Source organism: Mustela lutreola, chromosome 8, assembly GCF_030435805.1.
Source record: "Mustela lutreola isolate mMusLut2 chromosome 8, mMusLut2.pri, whole genome shotgun sequence".
NCBI classification, from domain to species: domain Eukaryota; kingdom Metazoa; phylum Chordata; class Mammalia; order Carnivora; family Mustelidae; genus Mustela; species Mustela lutreola.
In genome coordinates this window covers 61919543-61943985 of record NC_081297.1, presented here as the reverse complement: position 1 = coordinate 61943985, position 24443 = coordinate 61919543, and the positions used below count along the sequence as shown (strand labels likewise).

Sequence of the window (24443 nt, the reverse complement as noted above, 5' to 3'; positions counted from 1 at the left end):
ATTTAAAAGAGATCACAAGTAGGGAGAGAGGCAGGCAGAGAGAGGGGGAAGCAGGCTCACCGCTGAGCAGAGAGCCTGATACGAGGCTGGATCCCAGGACCCTGGGATCATGACCTGAGCCGAAGGTGGAGGCTTAACCCACTGAGCCACCCAGGCGCCCCAAGAAAACATTAAAAATTTTTTTTTTATTTAAGTAATCTCTACATATAATGTAGGGCTCAAAGTCCCAACCCCAGTATCAAGAATCTCAAACTCTTCTGACTGAGTCAGCCAGGTGTCCCCTCACACTTAAGAAAATTAACAGTACTTCCTAATATTAGCTAATATTCAGTTCACTGGATTTCCTTAATTGTCCCCAAAATATATAGTTACTTTTAAATTTTATTTTATTATTTTTAAAGATTTTATTTATTTGAGAGAGAGAGCACGAGGGAGAAGCAGACTCCCTGCTGAGCAAAGAGCCTGAGGCAGGGCTGGATTCCAGGACTCTGAGATCCAAAGGCTGATTTTTTTTTTTTTTAAGATTTTATTTTTATTTATTTGACAGATCACAAATAGGCAGAGAGGCAGGCAGAGAGAGAGAGAGAGAGAGGAAGGGGAGCCGGCTCCCTGCTGAGCAGAGAACCTGACGTGGGCCTCTATCCCAGGACCCTGGGATCATGCCCTGAGCCAAAGGCAGAGGCTTTAACCCACTGAGCCACCCAAGGGCCCCCCAAAGGCTGATCTTAACTGACTGAGCCACCCAAGTGCCCCCTTGGGTAGTTGTTTTGCAGACTATTCTACGTTTGTTGATTGTCTCCTTGTAGTGTGATGTATTTAACTTATTCCTTTAGCCCTCACATATTTCCTGTACATTGCTAATTAGGTCGAAAGGTTGATAAGATTCAGATTAAACACTTTTGACAAAAATACTTAATAGACAATGCTATGTTTTATTTTATCTCACCACATAATGTCAGTCGTCCTGCTATTAGTGTTGCAAAGTTTGATCACTTGGGTAAGGTAGTGATTATCAGATCTCTCCATTTTAGATGACTTTTTTTTCCCCTGTACAATTTGCCAGTAATGTGTGTGGTGATATTTGTCCCCATGATAATATCTCGTTCCCCTATCAGCCTGTCACTTAAAGTTTTGATGACTGATGCCACCGGCCTGAATGAATTATTTCCTTTTGGGTTGCAGAGTGGATGATGATTTTCTAACTCTTTCATTCTTACTACATTTATTAGATGGAAATCTTTTAAAAAATAATTTTCCCTTATCAACAACGGATGAACTACAGTTCTTCCTAAGGGAGTAAATGCTTAATTCTTTTTTTTTTTTCAATTACTAATTTTCTGAGTAAGGAGTTGGTATAAAAGTTGTCTTCAGTGTGGCAAATTAGTTTTTTTTAATCTTTCTTTTCTTTTTCTTCTTCTTTTTTTTTTTCTTTTGAGTATTACTATAGACTTCTGTGGTTTTTGCCGTCTCTTCACACCCATCTCTTCTCCCTCGTTTCCTTTATCCATGGCGACTGCCAACTCTCTCCTCACTCATGCCTGGGCTTTCCAATCAGCCCGCTAGGGGCCACTAGCTTCCTCCCTGTCCCTACGCTGCCGCTCTATCATAGACTTGGCTATCCACTACCAGGTGTTGTCTCACTGGTGCCGACGCTGTCCACGGAGCCGCTCTAGGCTGTTGGGAGGCCGTCCGCACTGCGTGGGGAAGGTTTGGACGACGCAGTCGCCTCGCCGGCCCCCGGGGCGGTTAGCGCTTCCGGGGTCGGAGGGTGCGCGGGGTTGAAAGCGGGCCGCTCCGCCCCGTCCCCCTCCCAGACCAGCAGAGGCAGCAGCCGGAGCAGCCGCAGCCTGCGCCCTCTCCCGCCCGCCCGCCCTCCGCCCGCCCGCCCGCCCTCCGCCGCCCTCCACCCGCCCCGGGGTCTCTTTCCCCCTTCCTCCTCCTCCTCCTCCACCCCCCCCTTCCTCCTCCGCCCGCCCGCGGGGCCCCCCTCGCCTTCCCGCCCGCCCCTATTGTTCCGCCCCCGGCCTCCCGCCCTTCCCCTTCCCGCCCGCTCCCCTTTTCCCCTCAGTCGCCTCGCGCCTGCAGGTAAGCTTCAAAATTCTCCCTCCGCCCCCAGCTATAGCTCTGTTTCCACTCTTGCCATCTTTCTCAGCGGGCTCCGGTTCTCGTCACGAGCCCCGGCCTCGCGTAGTACCGCGTGAGCGCCTACCCCCTCACTCTGGCTGGCCGGCCATTCACGCGAGGCCCTGGCTCAGGCGCGGCCTAGTAGGCCTCGCGCAAGGCCTACCCCCCTCCCCCCGCCTTTTCCCGGTGGCGGCTGCGCAGGAGTCAAGGAGGGCGCGCGCGCGGTAGGGGGGGCGGCGGTGGATTTGTTGGTTGAAGGGGGTGGGGGGAGGCGATGGCCGGCTTGCTGGCCGGGCGGGTGAGCGCGGCTCCCCGCGGGGGTCAGGCGCTGGCGCAGCCACACGAGGAGGCGCTACTAGTCCGGCCCCTCCCCCTGGATCGCAGCGCCCCCCCCCGACCGAACCGTTTATTTTTTTTTCCCTTCTCTCTTTTCTAGTGGAGGCATGGGGGGGGGCATTTTTTTAATTGGAAAATGCTTGGATGACCGAGGGGAGGGGGGCGGCGGAGTTAAAGGGTAAACGGGCTCCCAGTTACCGAGTTATTCAGGACGTTCTTTCGGGGTAACGAATTTTGAAATCACAAAATGCCTGCCGATACAGACGCAGGCCGAGCTATTTATAGGAGAAGGGGTAATAGACTGCAGGATTAACAGCTGGATTGCTGGGATTGGGTACACTTACATTGACCCAGTCAGGAGAAAATGACAGGGATTTCTTGGATGTTTGGAGTTAGAAATGCAGCTTTGTGTAATCACGAAATGGCCTTCTAAAAGATTTTCAGTGTTCTTGCCCTTTCTTAGCTGCGTTATTCTGGTGTTTGTAAATTGATTTCTGTTACATTTGAGTGGAGATAAGCTAAACTGCCAGTATTGTACCATATCTCATTAAAAAGAAAAAGTCATTCTTACAGACATAACTCTTGTCTCCCCTTTTCCACTCTGCGCCCTCCCCCTCAGCACTGTTGTTTTTTCATGAGTGAAAAGTGTTGAATTCTGGGATTTTGCCAGCAGTTAATTCTATTTTGAAGATGGGGGAATGAGGTGCCTTGGGGAAGCAAAACCCATCTTTTAAATCATGCTCTGGAGGTAACGAGGGGCGGGGGGCAGCTTGCCATAAACAGAATGATCTGGCAGCAACTTAAAAACACTTTTTAAATGTTTAGGGATGGGCTTTGTGTTAGAGCAGAGTTAAAACGGTGGCTGGTTTGTGAAGGAGGAAAACTAGCTGTAGGAGAGTCATTGATGTTCGGTTTTGAAGGGATGGTTTCTAAAAATGTCACTGGAGAAATTTATCAACTTTGGAGAACCTTTTTAAAGCTAATGCTGTTAGGTCCTAAGGAGGTGTGGTAGGAAAAGGTATATCCAAAACCAGATTCTATTTCTGCATGTAATTTGTTACTTGAAAACTGAAATATTGGGAACATTGTTTCAGAGGCTAGATGGGGAAAGAGCTTTCTTTGTAGGAAAGGTTGATTATTGCTCTTGCTTAAAACAGCTACAATAAATTTTTAGCAATACCATTTTTTTCAATTGTTTTTTTTTTGGGAAGAAAATTCAAGATTTAATAGATTTGAATAGATGGAGTAGTAACAAAGGTTAATACACAGAAGCAAGGAAAATTTTCAAACCTGAGTGGTTATCAAGTTGGGTTGGGAAAGGGGATAGAAGAAAGGACTCGGGCTGTACTTAATGTACTGAATGTTTTCCCAAAGGGAAATACGGAATCCCACCCTTCATAGAAGGCTTTCATAGATAATGCCATTTTCAGTGAGATGATTGATTTAAAACTTAATAAATTATTTGGTGTCATCTGTAAAGATGTGAAATTTTAATGTGAGAAACATCTCAATTTTTTAGCTACAAATTGTTGCGAGTAGGAAAACTTAGTGTCTTCTAGCTTTCAGCCTGAGCTCCTACCTAACAAAGAAGCAAAAGGTCATCTGCCTCTCTCTAGTTGATTAGTTTGAGGTTTGGCCTCATGATTTCCAGGTGTTTCTGTATCATGTCAAAGCTTATTCTGCTGAAGGACAAGTGCACATTCAGCAGTTCCCTTACAACCATTGCCTATTGAAGGAATCCTCATCCTGAGAGTCAGCAGAAACCCTGCCATTAAGGAGAGCAGACTGAAAAGTCGTCTTCCATACTCTACAGAACCTGAGCTGTAAATGGTTGTCATTAGTGCAGTTGTGCTGGGTATACACACGCTTGCCAACTGATAGGTTGTCATTTAAGGAGAAGAGTCCGGAAACATTGATAATGGTGAAAATGATTTTAGGAACTATTTCTCCTATTGTTTTCCCTTTCTGATTTTGGTCATGTTTGCTTTTCAGTTTTTGGCTTTCACCCCCATCAGTGACCAAAGACTTGACCACTCAAAGTCCAGCTCCCCAGAACACTGCTCGACATGGACACCGGTGTGATTGAAGGTGGATTAAATGTCACTCTCACCATCCGGCTACTTATGCATGGAAAGGTATGCACCAGCTTGGGAAATTGGGTCATAGTAACTGCTCAGGGAGAGGCCAGGAAGAGAGGGCATGCATCTTGGAGTTCATCAGATTAGCACTGTGGGGCATCTGGCGTTAGCACTCTTCTCTATCAGAGTAGATGAGAGTGTAGCGGGAAAATGGACAGACTTCAGTAGGAAGCTCCACTGAGCAGGAAAGGCTTAACTAGAGGATGGAGCCAAAGACTGTCTCATATCTGGAAAATAAGGTTTTGCCTGTAGAGGTTGCTATAGCTTGTGATAAGTAGATCTCCTTGGCCCCGACAATTTTGGGAAACTTAAGGTGGGGGGTGGGAGGTGATGTATATGGTACTTTAAAAAATAACATCTTAAGCACAATAGCATTTAATTATTACTGCTTCATTATTCAGAATTTTTGGATATCTCATTTATGTTTTGAGCAAATACAAGAAAAAGCTCACCCAGTCCCCTTTCCTATAAATCTTAATTTTCACATTGCTTCGGACAGTTAAAAATTGCTTTTCATAATAATGAACACTTGGAGTTTCCTCTTATTTGATGCTAGTTTTTTCCCTTGCAGGAAGTTGGCAGTATCATTGGAAAGGTAAGACAGTTTCACTTCAACTCTAATTACTGTTTAGTCAGTCTGGGTTGAAATAGCATTTGGGGCTCACTCTTGACTTTTCCTCTTACAGAAAGGAGAATCAGTTAAGAAGATGCGTGAGGAGGTAAGTTATGTGGGGGGAGTTAAGGGAGTGTTAAGTTCTAAAGGCAAACATTTTCTTATTAATGAGTGATTGCAAGGGGAAAGGTCTCAAAAGGAAAATGTATTTTTCTGGTTTGGTTATTTGTAACGGCATATAGTATGCTGGGAAATGTAGTTCCTGTGTCTTAGTTCACTCAAGCATTAAGGCAGCTACTGTAGTCTGAAGACAACCATGAGCAAGTGTTTGAAATAATGCTGAAATTGCCTTGAGTCAAAATAACATAGGCAGCTAGCTCCTTGCTTATCTTATTTGGGGGGGGGGGGCCTGTTCTATATATACTCAGATCTTTTTGTCTTACTTAACCTCTCGGCCTTGTTTTTTATCCAGAGTGGTGCACGTATCAACATCTCAGAAGGGAATTGTCCTGAGAGAATTATCACTTTGGCTGGACCCACTAACGCGATCTTCAAAGCCTTTGCTATGATCATTGACAAACTGGAAGAGGTGTGTTGTTCCCTCTCATTCTGCACTTAGTCTTTGTTTTATTTTACTTTCGGGTGTTTTTTAAGTTTCATTTTTTTATTTAGAGTGTGTGTGTTTGCGCGCGCACGCATGCCCACCCTCAGAAGGGGAGTGGCAGAGGGAGAGGCAGAGAGACTCCTCGAGCCCATTCCTGCTGAATGCAGAGCCCACACGCAGGGATCAATCCAAGGACCCTGAGATCGTGACCTGAACTGAAATCAAGAGTTGGCTGCTCAGCCATCTGAGCCACTCAGGCACCCCTCCCCATGTAGTCTTCCTTTTAAAGTGCTAGACAGCTTAGTCATTTTCTGAGAACTTTTAAATCAAGGAAAAAATGGGTCATAAATATCTATGAGTCCTTCCTCCACTTTAGTGTTCCCCCAAATCTGGCCATTAAGTGATTTAAATCATTAAAACAAATGGCTTGACTATTACTTGGTACTCAACATAAAAAAAAAAGTGAGAAACTAGCATCTTTTTTTCATTTTTTTTTGACTGACCGTTTTGAAGATATGACAGTACTGTATTACTCAACATTACATTTCCTGATTTATAGTTGAGTGAATCTAAATGTACTTTCTTTAGGTGCCTTGGTGAACACTACTGTATAGTATGAATAAATCAATACCTTTCAACCTTGAGTGTAGTTAAGTTTTTAAGAAAATGAGTCTGCTAGGGGCGCCTGGGTGGCTCAGTGGGTTAAGCCGCTGCCTTCGGCTCAGGTCATGATCTCAGGGTCCTGGGATCGAGTCCCGCATCGGGCTCTCTGCACAGCAGGGAGCCTGCTTCCCTCTCTCTCTCTCTGCCTGCCTCTCCAACTACTTGTGATTTCTCTCTGTCAAATAAATAAATAAAATCTTAAAAAAAAAAAAAAAAAAAAAAAAAAAAGAAAATGAGTCTGCTAATGTTGTGTCAGACCTGTATTTGCCTCCTCCCCTTCTTCAGTAATGCTGCTAGTGCTAATGCTGCATTTGACACCACAGGCAGAGGAGAGCTGTTGGCTGCTGCTTGAGTTGGTGGTTGGATACTTAATGGTGCCTGAAATTTTATCATGGCCAAGATCAGAAATGCTATCTTTTGACCTGCAGGGCCCTGCTAATCCAGATCCTGAAGCTTAAAAAACATTCAGAAGATCTATTCATACTTTAACTTGCCCTTGACTTAAAGGGCTTATGTTTAAGCACTTTCCAGGTCTAGCTATTACATAGAGATTAGGCTGAGAAGTGATGTTTTGCACCACTTAATCCTCAGGAGGCTAAATTTAACTAGGTTAAAACATGACTTTTTGGGTGTAGCATATTGTTATGGGAAAGATGGTGGGCTTTGGAGCCAAATACAGTCATTTAATTTAAAAATCTCCAGCTTTTTAGATGTGATTGAATACTTGGCCTCAATTTCATTATCTGTATAATGGTAATATTACCAAGAAATTAAAATAATGATAGTAGAAATACACAATTTAATCTTCCCAGTTTTCTGGTAGAGCAGAATTGGTTCTTTGAATATTCTAGATTATATTGTTTCATCTTTCTTCTAATGTTTTATTTAATTTTGACTTTGATAATTGTTTTACTTTGCAGTCAGCTCTAATTTCCTGAACTAATAATCACTTGGCTTCCTACCACACTCCATCTTACCCCCTCGATGAAGGAAACTATATTTAGGGCTAACCCTGAAGAAATTTGTAGATGTTTTTATCTTTTCAGAAATAGTTGTTTTGGGAGGTGGGGAGGCAATATTTGAACTTTTGCTGATGGTAGATCATGACATATTTCCCTTATAAGGTTAAAACAGTTCTGTTAATAGCAGTTCCGGGTCTCAGGGATCTGCTGAAACTTATATTCTTTTGTTCTGATAAATTTCTTTTTGAAGGACATCAGCAGCTCTATGACCAATAGCACAGCTGCCAGTAGACCCCCAGTTACCCTGAGGCTGGTGGTCCCTGCTAGTCAGTGTGGCTCTCTCATTGGGAAAGGTGGTTGCAAGATCAAGGAAATACGAGAGGTTCGTAACTTTTGTTGTTTTCAAAATATTTATTATAAATACGGCTTTTTCTATTAATAGCTCTTAGTATGGCTAGGAGACAATACTGAGATGAATGAACAATATTGAGATGAATATTGTTAAAGTAACACTCCTGGATGGATTGGGAAGACAACATTGATACATATATAAAATGTAGGGGTTTTTTGTTTGTTTTTTTAACAATTTATATGTCCTAAGAAGTCAAGAAGGTTAATCAGAATTTCTAATAGGTGAACATGACCTGGTTTCTTTTGTTTTTGTTGTTTGTTTTTTGTGTATTTTAGAGTACTGTGCTGGGGGTTGGGGGGACAGAGGGAGAGGAAGAGAGAATCCCAGGCAGGCTCCATGCCCAGCGTGGAACCCAGTATGGAGCTTGATCCCACTATCCTGTAAGATCATGACCTGAACTGGAATCAAGAGTCGGACATCTGACTGAGCCACCCAGGCACACTGTTTCCATTTTTTAATTTGGCAACTTTTCCACCAGACTACGTCTAAGAAATTCATGTCTAAGAAAATTTGATATATAATATCTTCTTGGCCTTGACCAAACTACTGAACAGCAAGGGAGAAATAAGGAGATATAGTAGGATGCAGTTGTAATTGTGTTCCCTTTTAAATTGTGGCTCTTACATTGAATTATGGAAGCTTTTAATAGTGTCTGGGAGTTACTAAATTGGATGTTGGAATGAAATTTGAGTGGCTTCTAAAGGAGCTTGACCATACATGCCAGGAGAGCAGGGATTTTGGCTTTATATATTCAAGCAACCTTGAATGGTTCCTGACACACAGAATGGGCTTGATAAAAATATTTATTTAATAAGAGAATGAAAAGTTGGTGTTACTTGTGGAGATTTTGTTTGATGGCCCGCAAAGCTACCATTAGCTGAAAGGAAACTGCCTAGAAGGGCCTTTTTCTTGAGAGCAGCTTAAATTTAGGCTGTTGTTCAGGTTTATTCTTGACTTTCAGAGGCTAATTTATTTATAACTGTGATTAAATAGTCCTATCTGGAATAAGGGAAGAGTGGGAAGGGAGAATAAAAAGGGTAAAATAGGAGATGGGATAAGTATCTCTACTGAGTGTTCAACTCTAAAATTGCTGCTTAGGGAATTGGAAGAGTATGAGCTGTTTTTATCTGATTTTTAAAATTTCTTTTTACCCCAAAGAGTACAGGGGCTCAGGTCCAGGTGGCAGGGGATATGCTCCCCAACTCAACTGAGCGGGCCATCACTATTGCTGGCATTCCGCAATCCATCATTGAGTGTGTGAAACAGATCTGCGTGGTCATGTTGGAGGTAAGCCCTCAGGCTCATGCTGAGAATGGGGGGTTATTCTAGGGAGACAGACTGCTCTATATTTAGTAAGACTAGAATTAGGTGAAGCTGTTAGAAGCTTCCAGTGGGGGTGGGGAAGAGGTTCCCTGAGTTCATATTTTCCTTCCCCCAACTTTGAGTTTTCTTACAGTCTGAGCAAAAATAGAAACTGTTAAGCAGTATGAACTTTAGGTTTACAACAATGCTAGTAGGGTTGGTAGGGGAAGATTGACTACTTGGACTGAGTGAACCAAAGATGTAACTGGGTTCTGAGGAACTGACTTAAGTTGCCTTTGGATTACAGTATTTTGGCTGTGAACAGTTTTGACGCATTCTTCAAATTAATTTTTGTGTTTTAAGGCAGGATTATAATCAAGATAGTTATATGGGAAAAAATTGACCCATAGTGATGTTTTTGAATGGTTTATGAGGTCCTGGTAGCATATGTTAGAATAGCAGAATTAAGGGAAAATCTTTTCAGAATTGTTAGGGAATTCATTCCATGTTGCATGAAAAAGGAAAGTAAAATTTTCAGAATGTTGACTGAACCTTTGAACTATTTCTTGACAGTGTCTATATTATCCTAGGGATAATACTGGAGTGTTTCATTTCCTATTTTGGCTTCATTTTTTACGTAGGCCAGAACGTAAGATACTTAATCACTGATTACATATGTACGCATAGAGGTTTGTCGTGTTCATTAGGTTCACTTGAAAACGTGGAAATAATGCGTAAATTATTACAGGGGAATCTGCCTTGATGAGAATTAGTGTGAGCTGTGTAGTCCATGGACCCATCTTACTGCTTTAAAGGCAAATAACTACAGATGATTTGAGATTAGATCTAGCCAGAGACCACGTTGGTAGGTGAAGGGATGGAAATTAATACAGTTTTTAATTTAACTGATCTGTGTGAGCTTAAGCCACACAGCTGAAGCAGCTTTGAAACCTTATCTCTTTTTGTTTTTTTCCCCTCTGACTCTCTCCCAGTCCCCCCCGAAGGGCGTGACCATCCCGTACCGGCCCAAGCCGTCCAGTTCTCCAGTCATCTTTGCAGGTGGTCAGGTAAGAAAGTTCTTATTGGTGGGCTAGAATGAACGAGGATTATATTTGAAATGTCAACTTTGCCAGCAGCACACCAGGCCACTCTGCATGCTTGCTGAAACCTGTATTCTGGCCATAGTTTGCCGTGCTTTTGGTTTTATTTTTTTGTACTGGAGAAAGCTATGAATGCCAAGCCCTTACTTAATTTTTAGCAGACAATGGGAGTTTTGTAGGCACTCGGAAGGGGGAGTTTACTTGGTGATTTAAGGTGGGTTGGGTTAGAAGAAAGGGTTAAATTGCCTTGGTGTCACCACTACTCTCCCTGTCCCCCCCCCACCCGCACCCCATCCATGCTTTTTTATGTGTGGGGTGTTCTTTAGAGAGGTCTGAATAAAAATAGCAAAGAACTGGACCTCTGAAGGAGATTCTGGATGGTGGTCTCAAAATTGGGGGGTCCTAAACTTGAGTGTCCTACAAACTTCCCTTCCCCCCCACCTCACCTCCCCTACTCCTACCCCTTCACTCCCAAACTCCAGTGAATTGTTTTCCCAGGCTCTTAACCTTAAAAACGCTGGTTTGAATCCACATGGGATAACTGAAACCAGCCGGGGTGAGGGTTCAGTGTGCGAGAATAGAAGGGGGAGAGCATGTTGGGCTGTGGTGCTATGACCTTTGGTGTTAGAGTAAGAACACCAAAGCACCCCCTTGGCCTCTTTCTACTTCACCCACCTAAACTCTTGATCCTTGGCACATGGTTTATTCTGAAGTTAGATTTTTATGACAGGAGCATGGATCAGAATCATGGTAGTTTTATGCGTTGCTGGTTAGCATTTAAGGAGTAGGTAGGTCAGTTTTGTAAATGTTGGGGTTCAGGATGAAATAGAGATCTTCATTTTGGTGGCTTCCTAAGCAGGTGCATTGCTCAAAATGCCTTTTCCCAGTGAGGAGCTGGCCTGTTAAAAGCACACTTAATTCAGTTAGTTCCATCTTTTCTTTGAATTGGGGGAAGCATAAACTTGAAGTCCATCTCATTCACATTCTGTTGTGAGTTGGCATAAAACAAGAAGATTCTGGGGACTTAGTTTGTCATGTGCTTCTGGGAGCTTTTGCAAGAAATCATGTTGCAGTGTTAACCTTGAGACAGTTTAGTACCTTGCTTTCTACAAACTGGATTGGTTAAAGGGTTCTGTTAGTCTGGATAGTCAAGCAGGATAAACAAAGGCCCAGAGTCAGTATAGCAAGGACGCTTAGCCTTAGGAGTTTTCCCTTCTCCCCAGGAACTCTAGGTTCCTGTTCTTCCTGGATTCTTCCACTCCCGTTTGGGATTATAAAGAATCCCATGCTGTGTAGCAGCAGTCCTCTCTATAATTCTTCGTTTCCCTTTCCTTTCCTCTCCTCCTCTTTCCACTTCCCACTTCTTACCTCTTTGCTTCCCCATCTCCCTCCCCCCCTCCCTCCCTCCCCCCTTTATTCAGTTGACCACCCTCTAAAGGCTTAAAGCTTCTTTCATGAGTGGCCCTGATTATTCCCATGGCCTTTTTAAATGGACTGGTTCATGCAACGTCCACAGATGGACCTGTATCTTTTGTTCCTTTGTGACAAAAGTGGGCTCTGTAGGGGTTCAACTTAATCCTACATGACCAGTAGCTGGCATCAGCTCTGTTGCCCCATCCCTCCATTCTTACTGAAAATAGTCCAATTGTGCAGTGTGATACCTGCCACAAGGTAACTTTTTTTTTTTTAAATTCACTGATTGCAGCTCGTTTCAAATTGTGTCGTGAGCTCCTTTTTAAAGGAAAAGAGAAAATTAAACAACTTTTTTTGTGTGAATTTCATGCTGGTGACAAGGTGCCGGATTGACAGCCCTGGAGACTGAAATCCTCTATTTATCCACAGGACAGGTACAGCACAGGCAGCGACAGTGCGAGCTTTCCCCACACCACCCCGTCCATGTGCCTCAACCCTGACCTGGAGGGACCACCTCTAGAGGTGAGAGGGGATGTTCAGTCTCCAAGGCTCACTCAATCCTTCCGCCTCAGCCGAGACTGCCAACACGCGGGGGGCCAGTGGCGCTGGTGATTTTTGTGCTGTGGACACCACCTGTCCACGGGGACCTGGACTGACCCCCCCACCTCATTTCACACAGGCCGCGTAGCCCACCAGATGGTAACACCAACTCTCTTTTTTTTCCCTTTTTTTCCTTTTTTTCTTTTTTCTTTTTTTTTTATTTTTATTTTTTTATTTTTTTTATTTTTGTTGTTGTTGTTCAACCCCTCTTCCCCATCTCCCACTCTTCCTATCCCATTTTCACCTTCTACCCCAACCTGGGTGCAGTTTTGGGGGTACTGGCCACTGTGATGTGAAAAGCTTCACATCCCGTTAACCAGCCACTCCTTCCCCTCCCTTCTTGTTCCTTCTCCTTGTCCCCCACCCTGTTGCCCTGAAGACCCAGCTCCCTTTTTGGAGGTTATGGCGTGGGGGGAGGAGGGTGTAGTGGGAGCTGCAAGTGCCTTTTATGGAGGGGGAGGTGGGAGAAGGTGCAGGGTTTAGCACACAGTAATTTGTTTTCATTATTTATTTATTTATTTTGCATTCTTGTGGTCAGCTCCCTAGTGTTAGGTACTCAGCTAGCTTCCAGTGCATTTAAGGTCTTTAGGCAGATGCAGAGAAAAAAAAGATAGGGAAAGGGAAGTGTTTCAAAATATGTCACGCAGGTTTGTGCAAAACAAATCATTCATGTCACCATGATTGGTATATAAGGGTTGGGGTGGTTGAGGGAAGAGACCATTTTCCTCCTAGGCTGTGTTGAATATAGGGAAAAGAAGGGGGTTTGGTCAATCGAGGCATTGCTTAATCCCACTTCCCACCTTTCTATTAAGAAACGTGTGTTTTGCCTTTGATTGCAGGGAACATGGCTCCCTTCATAGGTTTCCTGGAATAAGGCATCATATTTAGGTTTCAAAGGCAGCCAACTCAGGCCTCACTGTGATTATGAGATATCACCTACTGCCTCAGTCTCTGACCTCCCCCATCTCTAGTTCAACTCTGGCTTCCTGGCTAGTTGAAATCCGTCTCCCCTTCTCCCACTGGGTGGCTGTCCGTGATTGGTTTTTTAATAGGAACTGTTTTCCTCCTTTTGTAGGCCTATACCATTCAAGGACAGTATGCCATTCCACAGCCAGATGTAAGTTTTGTTTTCGCTTCTTGTTTTGAAAAGCTCCCTCTCCCATCCAAAATTGTTTTCACTCTTGTATATAGGCAGAAGTGAGTTGGGTCTTAAACATTTACAGTATTGTTTCCCTTACAAGGTGAAATGAGCCCCATATTTTGGCCCTTAAATAATCTTATTCAGGGCCACAGTAGCACCTTGTTTGCCTTTTGACATACTCACTGGAAATTGGAATTCAGCAGATTATTAGATTCTGCTTTACCCCATGTTCCATATTATTCTATCTGAAAGAGTTCCATGCTGTATTGTCATTTGTTGTTCCAGGGCACAGTTTAAATTGACAATGGACTGACTGTGCATCTCTTCAGAGAGTCTTTTCCATGAGTGGGGGGAGTGGGAGGTTGGGCTTGTCTTTGGGTATTTCTCAATTTGAGGTGACAATTTAAAAAGCATCTGCATGGGTGGGAAAGGGGCTTATTTTGCACAGGGAGGGATAAGAAGCTGAATATTTGGGGATTCAACTTAGTAAAAACCTTTCTTGCCACTAAACACTCCTTTTTAAAAGCACTAATATTCAGACTTCGTCTCTGCACTTTCTCTGTCATTACTAACCCTTTCAGGTGCTGAGCATTAGACTTGGGAAGTTGGGTTTGGTTCTTGGTCAGTGCTTGGCGCAGGAAGGGAAGTAACCTTTAGGAGGGATTGTTTTACAACAGCCAGGATAGTTTGTATAGGTGAAGAAAATTAGCTGTAGAAACCCACTGGGTGGGGGGGTGGGGCTGAGCCCAGTTTGGTTTCATCTTAATCTCTCTCCTTGCAGTTTCCCTGCCCTCTCATCTCCTTCCCTTGTCCCAGTAACTGACAACCCTGCATGGTGTGTTTTCCCTAGCACCACTGCACAGTTTGTTTACCTAGCCTGTCTGTGCTTGTCCCTGGGGCAACTGTTGCAATGGCTGCAAACACCTTCATTATTAGCCCACAAGGGGATGGTTGTCGGGCAGGTGCTGCTGCTTTTCTTTTCACACACCCAAGATGCATTCATTCTTTTGTATTGATGCCCTTTCTACTTCTCACCCTTAACTTCATATTCTGCCCACCTCCAGGATTGTGGTTATATAAGCCCCATCTTTACTCTGTTTTGTAGTTTTAGTGGTAGATTCAACTTTGGGGATCAGGAGCTCTGCATTTTCGAGTCTGAATGTGCTTGAGCCCTGGCTCTGTTACTCTTCTAATGCCAGCCTCTCCTGTTTCCTCCCTACAGTTGACCAAGCTGCACCAGTTGGCAATGCAACAGTCTCATTTTCCCATGACGCATGGCAACACCGGATTCAGTGGTATGGATACCTCAGTGTTTATTTCTGTAAGGTGTAGTGCAAGACAGAGGCCAGCCCCAAGGTCTCAGTTTGGCATCTGTTTAAAACATACTTCGTTACCCAGCATCCTGCTGGTTTAAAGTTGCCTGTCTTCTATCACTAAACCGAAGGAGGTAATGTGTTTGTTAACTTGGTTTTCATTTGGGATGAGTTATTCTTTTTTAAAAAAAAAAACAGGCCCTGGAAGGTTTGGGGTGAGGTTTGGGGATGCTTGTCAGGCAAAGGGTAGGCTGATATTTCTTCCCATCCTCACTGCTGCCCCTTTGATCTGATTGGCACCCCCTTTCTCTCCGCCAGCTATTCAGAGATCTGGGTAGAAAATCCATTTGTGCCAAATTGTGTAGTGGTTTTTGGTTTTGTTTTGTTTTGTTTTTGGGGCTTTTTTTTCTGTATAAGGAATAACTTGTCCGATAGGGTTAGGATGAGACCACCAAACTCATTTTCACTTGTATCTTAACAGGCATTGAATCCAGCTCTCCAGAGGTGAAAGGCTATTGGGGTAATGATTAAAAAAAAAAATCTGTAGTATTCTACTGTTATATTAATAAACTGGTGGGAGTCTTGTTTCACTGCCCATGACATACCAGCAAGATGCACATGGCAGAAAGGAGCTGAGAGAGCAAAGGGGTGGGCCTGGTGCCCCTGAGGGTCCCTTGATGGATCTGGCCAACCCCCTTCTAAAAATGTTGGGTTTAGCAGCCACAGCTGAGAGTAGGACTAGCTTTGAGAATTAGCCAGCCAGCCTGGTTCTCTCCAGGTGTTAGTATTATTGATGGGTATGGGTGTTTGCTGATATGATTTTTTTTCTTTTTCTTTGGAAAACAAAATAAAAACCAGAACAAATTACTGAGCAATTGAGGGAAAGACAGGGAATAAATCTGGAGAAATGAACTTCCCTCACCTGGCTGCCATTTCATTTTCTTTGACCTTGAAGTGTAGGTTAGGATTGGGGGAGGTGTTAATCTGATACAGGTATATTTAAAGCAACTCTGCATGTCTGCCAAAAGTCCATGGTACCCAGTAACAGGCATGATATTGGCACTGGTGCTAGTGAGCATCAGGTGAAATAAAATTGGAACACAACAGCAGCAGGAAATCTTAAGCAGAAAAGGGGAGCAGTGCAGAAGGATTTGGTTAGATTTTGGTCCTACCACATTCCTTTGCTCCTTGCTTCCATTCCCTTAACACCCTAATAGGCTGGGCTTTGCAGGAAATGGCATGAAATCAGCTCTTCTGAGTTTACAGAGGAACCTTTCCAGCATTATTTCTGTACCCCTTTCCCCCTCTTTCCTCCTTGGAGGCTTCCAAGTTAGTGATGAATCCCAACAGCCAATGCTGGGTTTCCAGTTTGTTTTCTTCTGTTAGGTTTATGTGCAAATCAGTGGGGGTTTGTTTGCTATGCATTGAACTTCCTTGCTCTCTTCTGTCTTTTAGCAGGTTTGGATGCATCTGCTCAGACTACTTCTCATGAACTCACCATTCCAAATGATGTGAGTATGATTAATAGGGTTGCATGGGATAAAAATAAGAGTTGATATAGTGTCATGCCATTCTTGAGGCCTAGTGGGAAAGGACATGTTTTTTTTTTTTTTTCCCCAGATCCCGAATTAAACATTTTAAAAGCATGTAGAATCATAAATAAAAACTGATGGAGAAAATGGGTAAAACTGTTGTGTTGAGGTATCATGAGGTAGAAAGAACCATTTTTGTCTCAGATACAAATTCCCATTGGCTTTAGTTTCTTGGATGATCCGAAGCCTTATCCTTAAAGGAGGGGCCATTGAATGAATGTTCTGTCCAACATGATAGTTGCTAACTGCATGTGGTGGTTTGAATTGTGAGAATAATATCAATTTCTCAATCTCACTAGCCACACTAAAGGTTTTCAATAATTACGTGTTATTAGTGTCTACAGTATTGGACAGTGTGAATGTATACCCATTTTTTTTTTCACAAAGGCAAAAACGTTATAAATTAGGCAGAATTCTTAGCAGTATGTGAAAATGGTAATCATAGCATGGTAAGTTTAGGCATCTTTGTTGCCAGAAACCAGAGACCTTTATTATCCCTAGCCATGAGAAACTGATTTGTTAGCATATTGGCTCTGCTTTATTTTGTCTTTGGATTGGTACTCTAGGAAATGAGCTAATGCTCCTCAGAGTCCATGAGCTAAGAGTTGGCTCTGACCTGTGGTAGTCGGACAAAATAGGGCAAGACTGGAGATGCAATCTAGAATCAAGTTATTTAATCAGGAGTATGTGAGTAGGGTATGTAAGATGCAGATAGTAGTTTCAGTTACCATTATTGTGGATCCAAGCTGTAGAAGACTAGAGGGGTGGGATGGACTTCTTGGGCCTAGCCATGCATCTCCTAATTTTGGTATGCTTTGTTTCTTTTCTTAAGTTGATTGGCTGCATAATCGGGCGTCAGGGCGCCAAAATCAATGAGATCCGTCAGATGTCTGGGGCGCAGATCAAAATTGCGAACCCAGTGGAAGGATCTACTGATAGGCAGGTTACCATCACTGGATCTGCTGCCAGCATTAGCCTGGCTCAATACCTAATCAATGTCAGGTAAGTGTTCCTTCCCTACCTTTTGTCTTATTGTTGGTAACACATTAATGTGTGTGTTGGGGAAAACAACAGTGTATTATTAAATGTGGGAGTATTTGGGGGATGGGAGTGGGGATGGATGGAGATAGCAATAAAGTCTTGCCCTACTTTGATCCATTCTTAGTGTAGCAAGCAGAAAAAGTAACAAGATTGGAATAAATTTGTTCGGGGGAGGGGAATAGAATGCTTGGCATTTGACTTGACAGTTTTAGGCACGGAAACAGTGGAGCACATTTTCACTAGTAGCGTAGTGCTCTGGCTGGAGCATCCATACTAAGAAGCAGATGTGGGTCTCTTGCTGTACATACCCTAGACCAATATTTTACAGATGGAGGTTAGTCTCCAAAGTGCCCTAATTGTAGTAAGGATAATGAAGTAGTAATGTGACTGCAAGGCAGTTTCTAGGAAGCAGTGATTACCATTTATTCTGAAAACATACATTTTTCTAAAGTTGCAAATGTGTTCCATTGTTCAGGGCTTGTGGGAAAGGGGAGGCACAGGTTTTGGACGACTATTTCAGAAATTCCTAGCCTGTTCTTTGGGTTTTTTTGTTCTTGTTTTTTTGTTTTGTTTTTTTTTTTGCCACCATCTCATACCATAATGGTTTCCTGAGGTTTTATTCTCCTCACCCAAACCTAGCTGATGTTACTGCACAGGACAGCCAAAGTGGAGCTGTTTTAAGTCGGGGCAGGGCGGGGGGGGGGACATCCTACAAAGCATTCATATTTCTTGCTTTCTCAGCACATATGCTTCAGTCACGATCTTAATTGCTTACTAAAGTGCTAAGCCAGGGTTAGCAGTCCATTTCCCCAGGGGGCTTAGCCATCTTTGTCTTGTAGATTTTTGTCTAGTTCTCACTTACTCTCTGTCACAACTGTTCAGTTTCTGTTGTGCATAGAACGTGTTCTGAGTTCCTGAATCTAGGGCAAGGGAAAGGAATTCCTAAGTGTGAAGTCTGTTTTGTTATTCTGCTTACACTGACTTTGTAATTATTCCATTGTCTTTTATCTCCTGGTTAAGAATTTATCAGTTCCCCCATGGTTTTGACTTTTGCCCTAAGCCTTTTATAATGCCTTGAGGTATTGACTAGTATCTATGTAGGAAAGATTTCATGTGTCTGGATCTGCTTCAGCTACCAAGCACATCAGATTCTTCATGTTCATTAGGAAATGGTAGTAAGCTTTGTGTAGAGGCTGTTTGCAAAGGTTTTTCTTGTTTCTAATTGGGATATGGGTAGGGCAGGTCTGAGGGCAGGTCTTAGGTGGTGAGATTCATGTTGTTGGAAGGTGGGGATTCTTGTCTTCTGCTTGGGTAGGCTTACACTAAATACTGTCAGGTAGTGCTTAAATGGAAGCAACTTGTTTGACCTTAGGTCATAAGGAAGCAGAACATGTCCACCTGAGTTTCCGGATTCAGTTGCTCTCCAAGGATCCTCCTTGGAGGATTGCTGGCCATTTAGGGTTGTCCCGTTTCATGAAACTGTCCAAACTATGAGTTTGGGTCACAACTTTGTGAGGCTTCATTTAACACCAAAGCAGAGATTATACATGCACAAAACTTAATCTTCACTCTCCCACCTTAGCCAAGTTTGAATCCAAAAGCGAGCTGGTTTTATTACTACCAGGCAAGAAAGATTTCTCTGCTTTCAGGAATGGATTTTGAGCATTTCTGCTCTTACTCTGTCAGTGTGGGTCCTTTCTTTATCCCTGCTTTATGGATTGTAACGTCTCTGGACTTCAGTAAACAAAATGGAATCTTAAGAGGAGGGGCCCTGCCCTTGAAGAGTTAATCTTGTGGCTAGGTTGTCCAGACAGTCTTTGACAAATACTGCGGTTCTGGCTTAGATGGGTGGGCGTTCGGAAGGTGCTGGTCATTAGGCTATTTGGACTTCACTTCAGGTGTCTGAGGCGTATTTTTACTTTTTTAAATGAGTTTTTCGGGAGTGCTTGAGTATCTTTCAGTTCTGTGAGGTCTGTATGAGAAGTATGTTTCGTGAAAAACAAAGGGCTTTTTTTCCTCACCCCCACCTCTTACAGAAAGGAAGCTTTCCTAGTTGTTATCTACACTTTTGTTCTCAGCATTTTTCTTTAAAATGGCTACATTTTTTCAAGTTGAAATTAGTGACCTACTTCGGTTTCTTGTCCTTTCCCATCCTGGTACATTGGTTCATTTGTTGTAGAAGATGGAAGCACACTTCAACATTAGGGGGGAAAGTTTCTAATTCTATAGAATAATATTCTACACCTTCTCAAGGGATTGGTGAGTGTAACATTTTTGTTCCTTGTTCGGAGATTGCTCTGAATATTTCATTTTCTACTTTGAAATCATTTCTTTCTGACTTCTGGGTTGCATCCACGTGTCAGATACATGGAAGTGTGTTTTGTGTGATTTCTTTTCTCAGTCTGTCCACTTTTTCTTCACCATAACAGTTTTATATAGCCTTGTGGAATGGGATTTGGTAAAGTGTACATTTTTTTAGAGGGTGGGACACAGACTGAAAGAGGGGCATTTTATCACAAGTTGGTATTAGGTCTTCCTAATTTGCAGCCAGAGGCACTTAACTGATAACAAGCGGTTTTTGTCCTGTACTTTATCCCTTTTGTGGTCTTCCCTTCCACCCACCCTTTTTTTTTTGTTCCTTTTTTCCTCTGTTACAGTTTAGAAAACGCTAAACCCTCCTCCCAGGCAGCCTCCGTCACGATCCCTGATCACCTCAGCATCAACCTCTCTCAACCCTCCACCCCTTCTTCTTCTTCTTCCTCCTCCACCACCACCCCCTCGCTCGCCACAGCGGGGACCTCCGACGCACCCTCCAGCCTCCCCAACCCTCTTCCGACCGCCCCTTGTGTCTCCAGTCTGCTTGGCATGAAACCCATCCCTCTCCTGGCTCTAAATGTTGTGTCTGCTGCTAAGGGGACCGGGGCTTCTGCTACCACCACCACCACCTCTGCCGTGCCATGTGTAACTAACAAACTGAAAGGCGAGAAACAGAGATTCTCCCCCTACTGATTGAGTATCTTGAGGTACCCCCTCAAGTACTTCTTGGTTCATTTTGTTTTTCTTTGTTAACATTGGTGAGAACCAAACAATTGTGAGCTTGTGATCGTTTCCTTTTTACTATTTGGGGCATAACGGGGTGGGGGTGGGGGTAATGGTAACCTGGGGTTAGGGTTAGGCCATTTAATCTGAGTGCCTGTTTCAGAGTCTGACTTGTTGAATTCTTTATCTAGAGCCACAGTTCTTGCTCTTCTTTTTCATTCTGTTACTTTTTTGTAGCTTTATTCTGCATTGCAATATAACAATGTGTTAGGCTCTGTGTTAATGAATAAAAGCTGCTCCGTTAACCCCCCCTTTTTTTTAAAATTATTTAATGGTTAAGTTATCAGCAGGCCGTCATGGCCAGATATGTGTTTCTAGCTGTAATAAAGTTGCCACAGTAAGAACTTTAGTTGACTGTGTGCTGTGAAGGGTGACGGGGTGGGCACTTGTGACTTGTGGCTGCTCAACTAGGGAGTCTGGAACGTGGACTTGGGCCTGTTTGTGTCCCTGGTTGATTCAGTAGCAGTCCTTTGTTATTCCCCACAAAAGGAGATGGGCCAGTAGCAGGATACAGCCTGAGGGTCTTCCTTAATTGGCATTAAGATGCTTTAGTGAAAGACCAGATTCTCTGACTTCTCAAATCCCTTACCTTGCCAACAGCAGCAGGTAACAAGAGGGTGCATCCCAGGATTGTTGCCTCTGGTGAGTGGTTACTGTGAGAATCTTTTATAGAGCATACATATAAAGAAGTTACTTCTTGACCTAGAATGGGAAGGCAAATTGGAAAAAGTAATAAAGTTGATTGGCTTTTGTCTGCATTTCTCTGAATGAGAAGTATCCCTCTTCCTATGACACTGGGTAAATCTTGAACAAACCAGCCTGTAACATCATCCGAAATTTGACAGGATTCTCTAGTTATCCCATACCCACCCTGATTACCAAGTTCCTTTACCCTTCCTTCCGTTCCCTGCTCCTGCTTCTGTCTCCCACCAGCCCTCTCACAAGTAGAGAATTATAAACTTAGATTTGGAAGGAGCCCTTAAGATCAACTGTAACTCACCAGTCCCCTCACTTACCAGATTTAAAAAAGCCTTGGAGAATTTAAATTCACAGATCACATGAGTGACTAATCTGCACTAACAACTTGTGCTTCACTTTTAACTCAAGTGTACTTTATCTCCCTGAAGTTAATTTTCCTTGTCCCAAGACCACAGCTCACTCTCCACAAAAGACTAGAAGTGCTGTAGGTGGGATGGCAGAAGGCCTCTCATGCATGGTCTCCTGTTCACCCTAAATGCATATGGCTCTTCTTAGGGCATTAAGATAATGAGAGATTTTTTTCTGTTGACCTTTTCTCGCATCTCATCTGGTTTACAGTATTTTAAAAAAAAAAAAACCTAATTGCTGATAAGTATTGCAGCGTGTTATCTCATGGCGTAGTGGTCTCTCAGTCCCACATTTGGCCTATGAAATTAGTGTTCCTTGTCCCGAGTTCGCACAGAGGAGCAGCCTTCATTTCATTGTCCAGATAGTTTCCTCTTGTTAGTTGTTGGTGCTCCTTTTTCATATGGTCCAGCTCTCCCTTAATAAACTAACTCTTTCTCTAGTTAGGACTTTATTCTGCCTGTACCATCTCCCCCTAGAGACCAGATTTTTATTTTATCTAGTTCTTGAATAGATGGCCTCTTTACCTAATGAGTGCTCTCTAACGGAGGAGTGCAGGGAAGGAGGCAGATGCCAGCTGTGCCACCATGATCTCCAGGGGTATTGGTGTTAAAGTTTTAAAAACTTTTTGAGTTCCCTATGTGGTTCTTACAGAGTCCTTAGCATGGTACTCTGGTTGGGTTTTCCCTTCTTGCCACCTTCCCACCCCCTGCCTTAGTCCCTGCTTAGGCTGTATATAAATTCTGGATAGGTTTTTTTGTTTGTTTGTTTGTTTAAGATTGTATTTATTTGGCAGACACCGCGAGAAGAGGGAACACAAGCAGAGGGAAGTAGGAGAGGGAGAAGCTGGCTTCCATCTGAGCAGGGACTCCCCTTGCGGGGCTCCATCCCAGGACTCTGGGATCATGACCTGACCCGAAGGAAGACACTTAATGACTGAGCCACTCAGGAGCCCCTAAATTCTGGATACTTCTTTTTGAGCTCTTTTTCTTGCCTGAGTACCATGACCTTCTTGCATGAACTTAATTTTCTTTTAGGTCTTAGACCGGAATTGTTCCAGCAGCTCCATCCTGAACCTTCACTCCTCACCACTCTTAGGTTCAGGACTTACTGCTTATTATGTAGCCCTAGGTCATCCTATTTTGAGATTGGCAAGAATCTGCCCCCTATAAAAGAACTAATTATTCCCTCTTTATGCTGGGGTAGAAATACCATTTTAGACTTAACATACAGTTTGTTGCTGAAGGACCTGTTTCCTGGTTCTCGGGTGTTGTGTTGTCCTTCCTCACCCCCCACCACCTTGGCTTTGCATTGTTGTGGAAGGCAGAGATGGCAGAATACCATTCATTTTGTTCTTGACTAGATACCACAAATAGGTTATGCCAGTTAGTTGAAAAGCCTCATGAAATAAACTTATGAATTGAAATGGAGTCTTACACAATTAGTTCTATTCAGAGTGGGGGCTAAAACTTGCTGGGTGTGTAATACTCAGTGAAGCAGGCTATAAATACCTAAACAGTCCTCCTTCAGAGTTCAGAATTGGGTTCCAGGACCTCAAGTGATAAGATCTATTTGTGACAGAAAGGCACTGTAGCTGGCTGGGTATGTCTGAATGGAGAGTTTAGCTTGAGGAGCCCAAAGCTTTGGGAGCTTCTAGAGTGAACCAGGGAATTGTTGAAACATGTTGGCTTCTGCTTTTTAAGTCTGAAGGCGATAGGTTGGGTGTCATTCTTATACTTAGTATACTTGCTCTTCCCTTTTTAACATCCCCTAGCGTTTAAAACTATTATTATCTCTTAGTGGAATAATTCTTCACAATGCTAGAGAAACCCAGGACGGAAGCCTTTGTGACTCTGTTGCTCTGTCTCAATATTAGCCTCATGAGGCTACTTTCAGATAAAGGTTTCCTAAACTGCTTTCTATCAGTAGCAGGGAAGAGCTAAAATAAGCCCAGTAAAGAAAAGGTGCTTTAGTAGGACCCTGTAAGAAGAGGTTTTAGTGTGTGGCATATTTTTGGAAAGCATCTAACATCTCCCAGATACTCCAAAGCACTTCATTAAAGGAGCCCCCACAGTTGGTAACAAGAGTCTGTTTCCTTCAGTTCTGGGATAATTTTCCTCAGAAAGCTTGGATTACAGGGGTTACAGAGTCATGGTACAAGTTAATCCAAAAAATCTTAAAATGTCTCCTTTGACATTGAAAGTTTCAGAGAGGTGCAGCTGGGCATTCAAAAAACTAACTTTGAGTTCTTGTTTATTTTTTGTGTTACAGGCTTTCCTCGGAGACGGGTGGCATGGGGAGCAGCTAGAACAATGCAGATTCATCCATAATCCCTTTCTGCTGTTCACCACCACCCATGATCCATCTGTGTAGTTTCTGAACAGTCAGCGATTCCAGGTTTTAAATAGTTTGTAAATTTTCAGTTTCTACACACTTTATCATCCACTCGTGATTTTTTAATTAAAGCGTTTTAATTCCTTTCTCTGTTCAGCTGTTAATGCTGAGATCCATATTTAGTTTTATAAGCTTCCCCCCCCTTTTTTTTGGCTCATGAATTTTTTTTTTCTGTTTGTCATGGAAATGTAAGAGTGGAATATTAATACATTTCAGTTTAGTTCTGTAATGTCAGGAATTTTTCAAAAAAATTAAAAGATGGACTGGAGCTTTTTCTTTGTGAATAGAAACTGGATGCCACAGTGATTTATGTGGGTTTTATTCCTGTTGTCTTGCTGTTCTTTTTGCACCTTTTATGCCTCATAGGACAAGGACCCTGCTTGGGTTTTGAATATAAGCCTTTATTCCAGTTAAGATGTTTTCTTCTGTTTTACCAATCCATCTTTTTTTTGTAGCCCTTGAACCAATTTTCCCTTGAGCCTACCTTGCAGA

General features: G+C 43.0%; 1 protein-coding gene across 17 annotated transcripts; it reads left to right on the top strand.

Annotated features, from left to right (window-relative positions):
* Positions 1–1894: 1894 nt before the first annotated feature.
* Positions 1895–24257, top strand: PCBP2 (poly(rC) binding protein 2). 17 transcript variants are annotated; one of them, XM_059185165.1, is made up of 15 exons: positions 1899–2085; positions 4453–4595; positions 5170–5193; positions 5285–5317; positions 5684–5800; positions 7691–7822; positions 9011–9139; positions 10135–10221; positions 12097–12189; positions 13343–13384; positions 14631–14703; positions 15203–15241; positions 16180–16232; positions 17146–17315; positions 23829–24257. In XM_059185165.1, the coding sequence occupies exons 2-15, from the start codon at positions 4527–4529 to the stop codon at positions 23863–23865; spliced, it is 1098 nt and encodes a 365-aa protein (XP_059041148.1). In that variant the 5' UTR covers positions 1899–2085; positions 4453–4526; the 3' UTR covers positions 23866–24257. The 17 variants fall into 17 exon arrangements, with proteins under 17 accessions (XP_059041160.1, XP_059041158.1, XP_059041164.1 ...); XM_059185164.1 differs by having other exon boundaries at positions 16177–16232; XM_059185167.1 differs by having other exon boundaries at positions 1902–2085; positions 10147–10221.
* Positions 24258–24443: the final 186 nt, after the last annotated feature.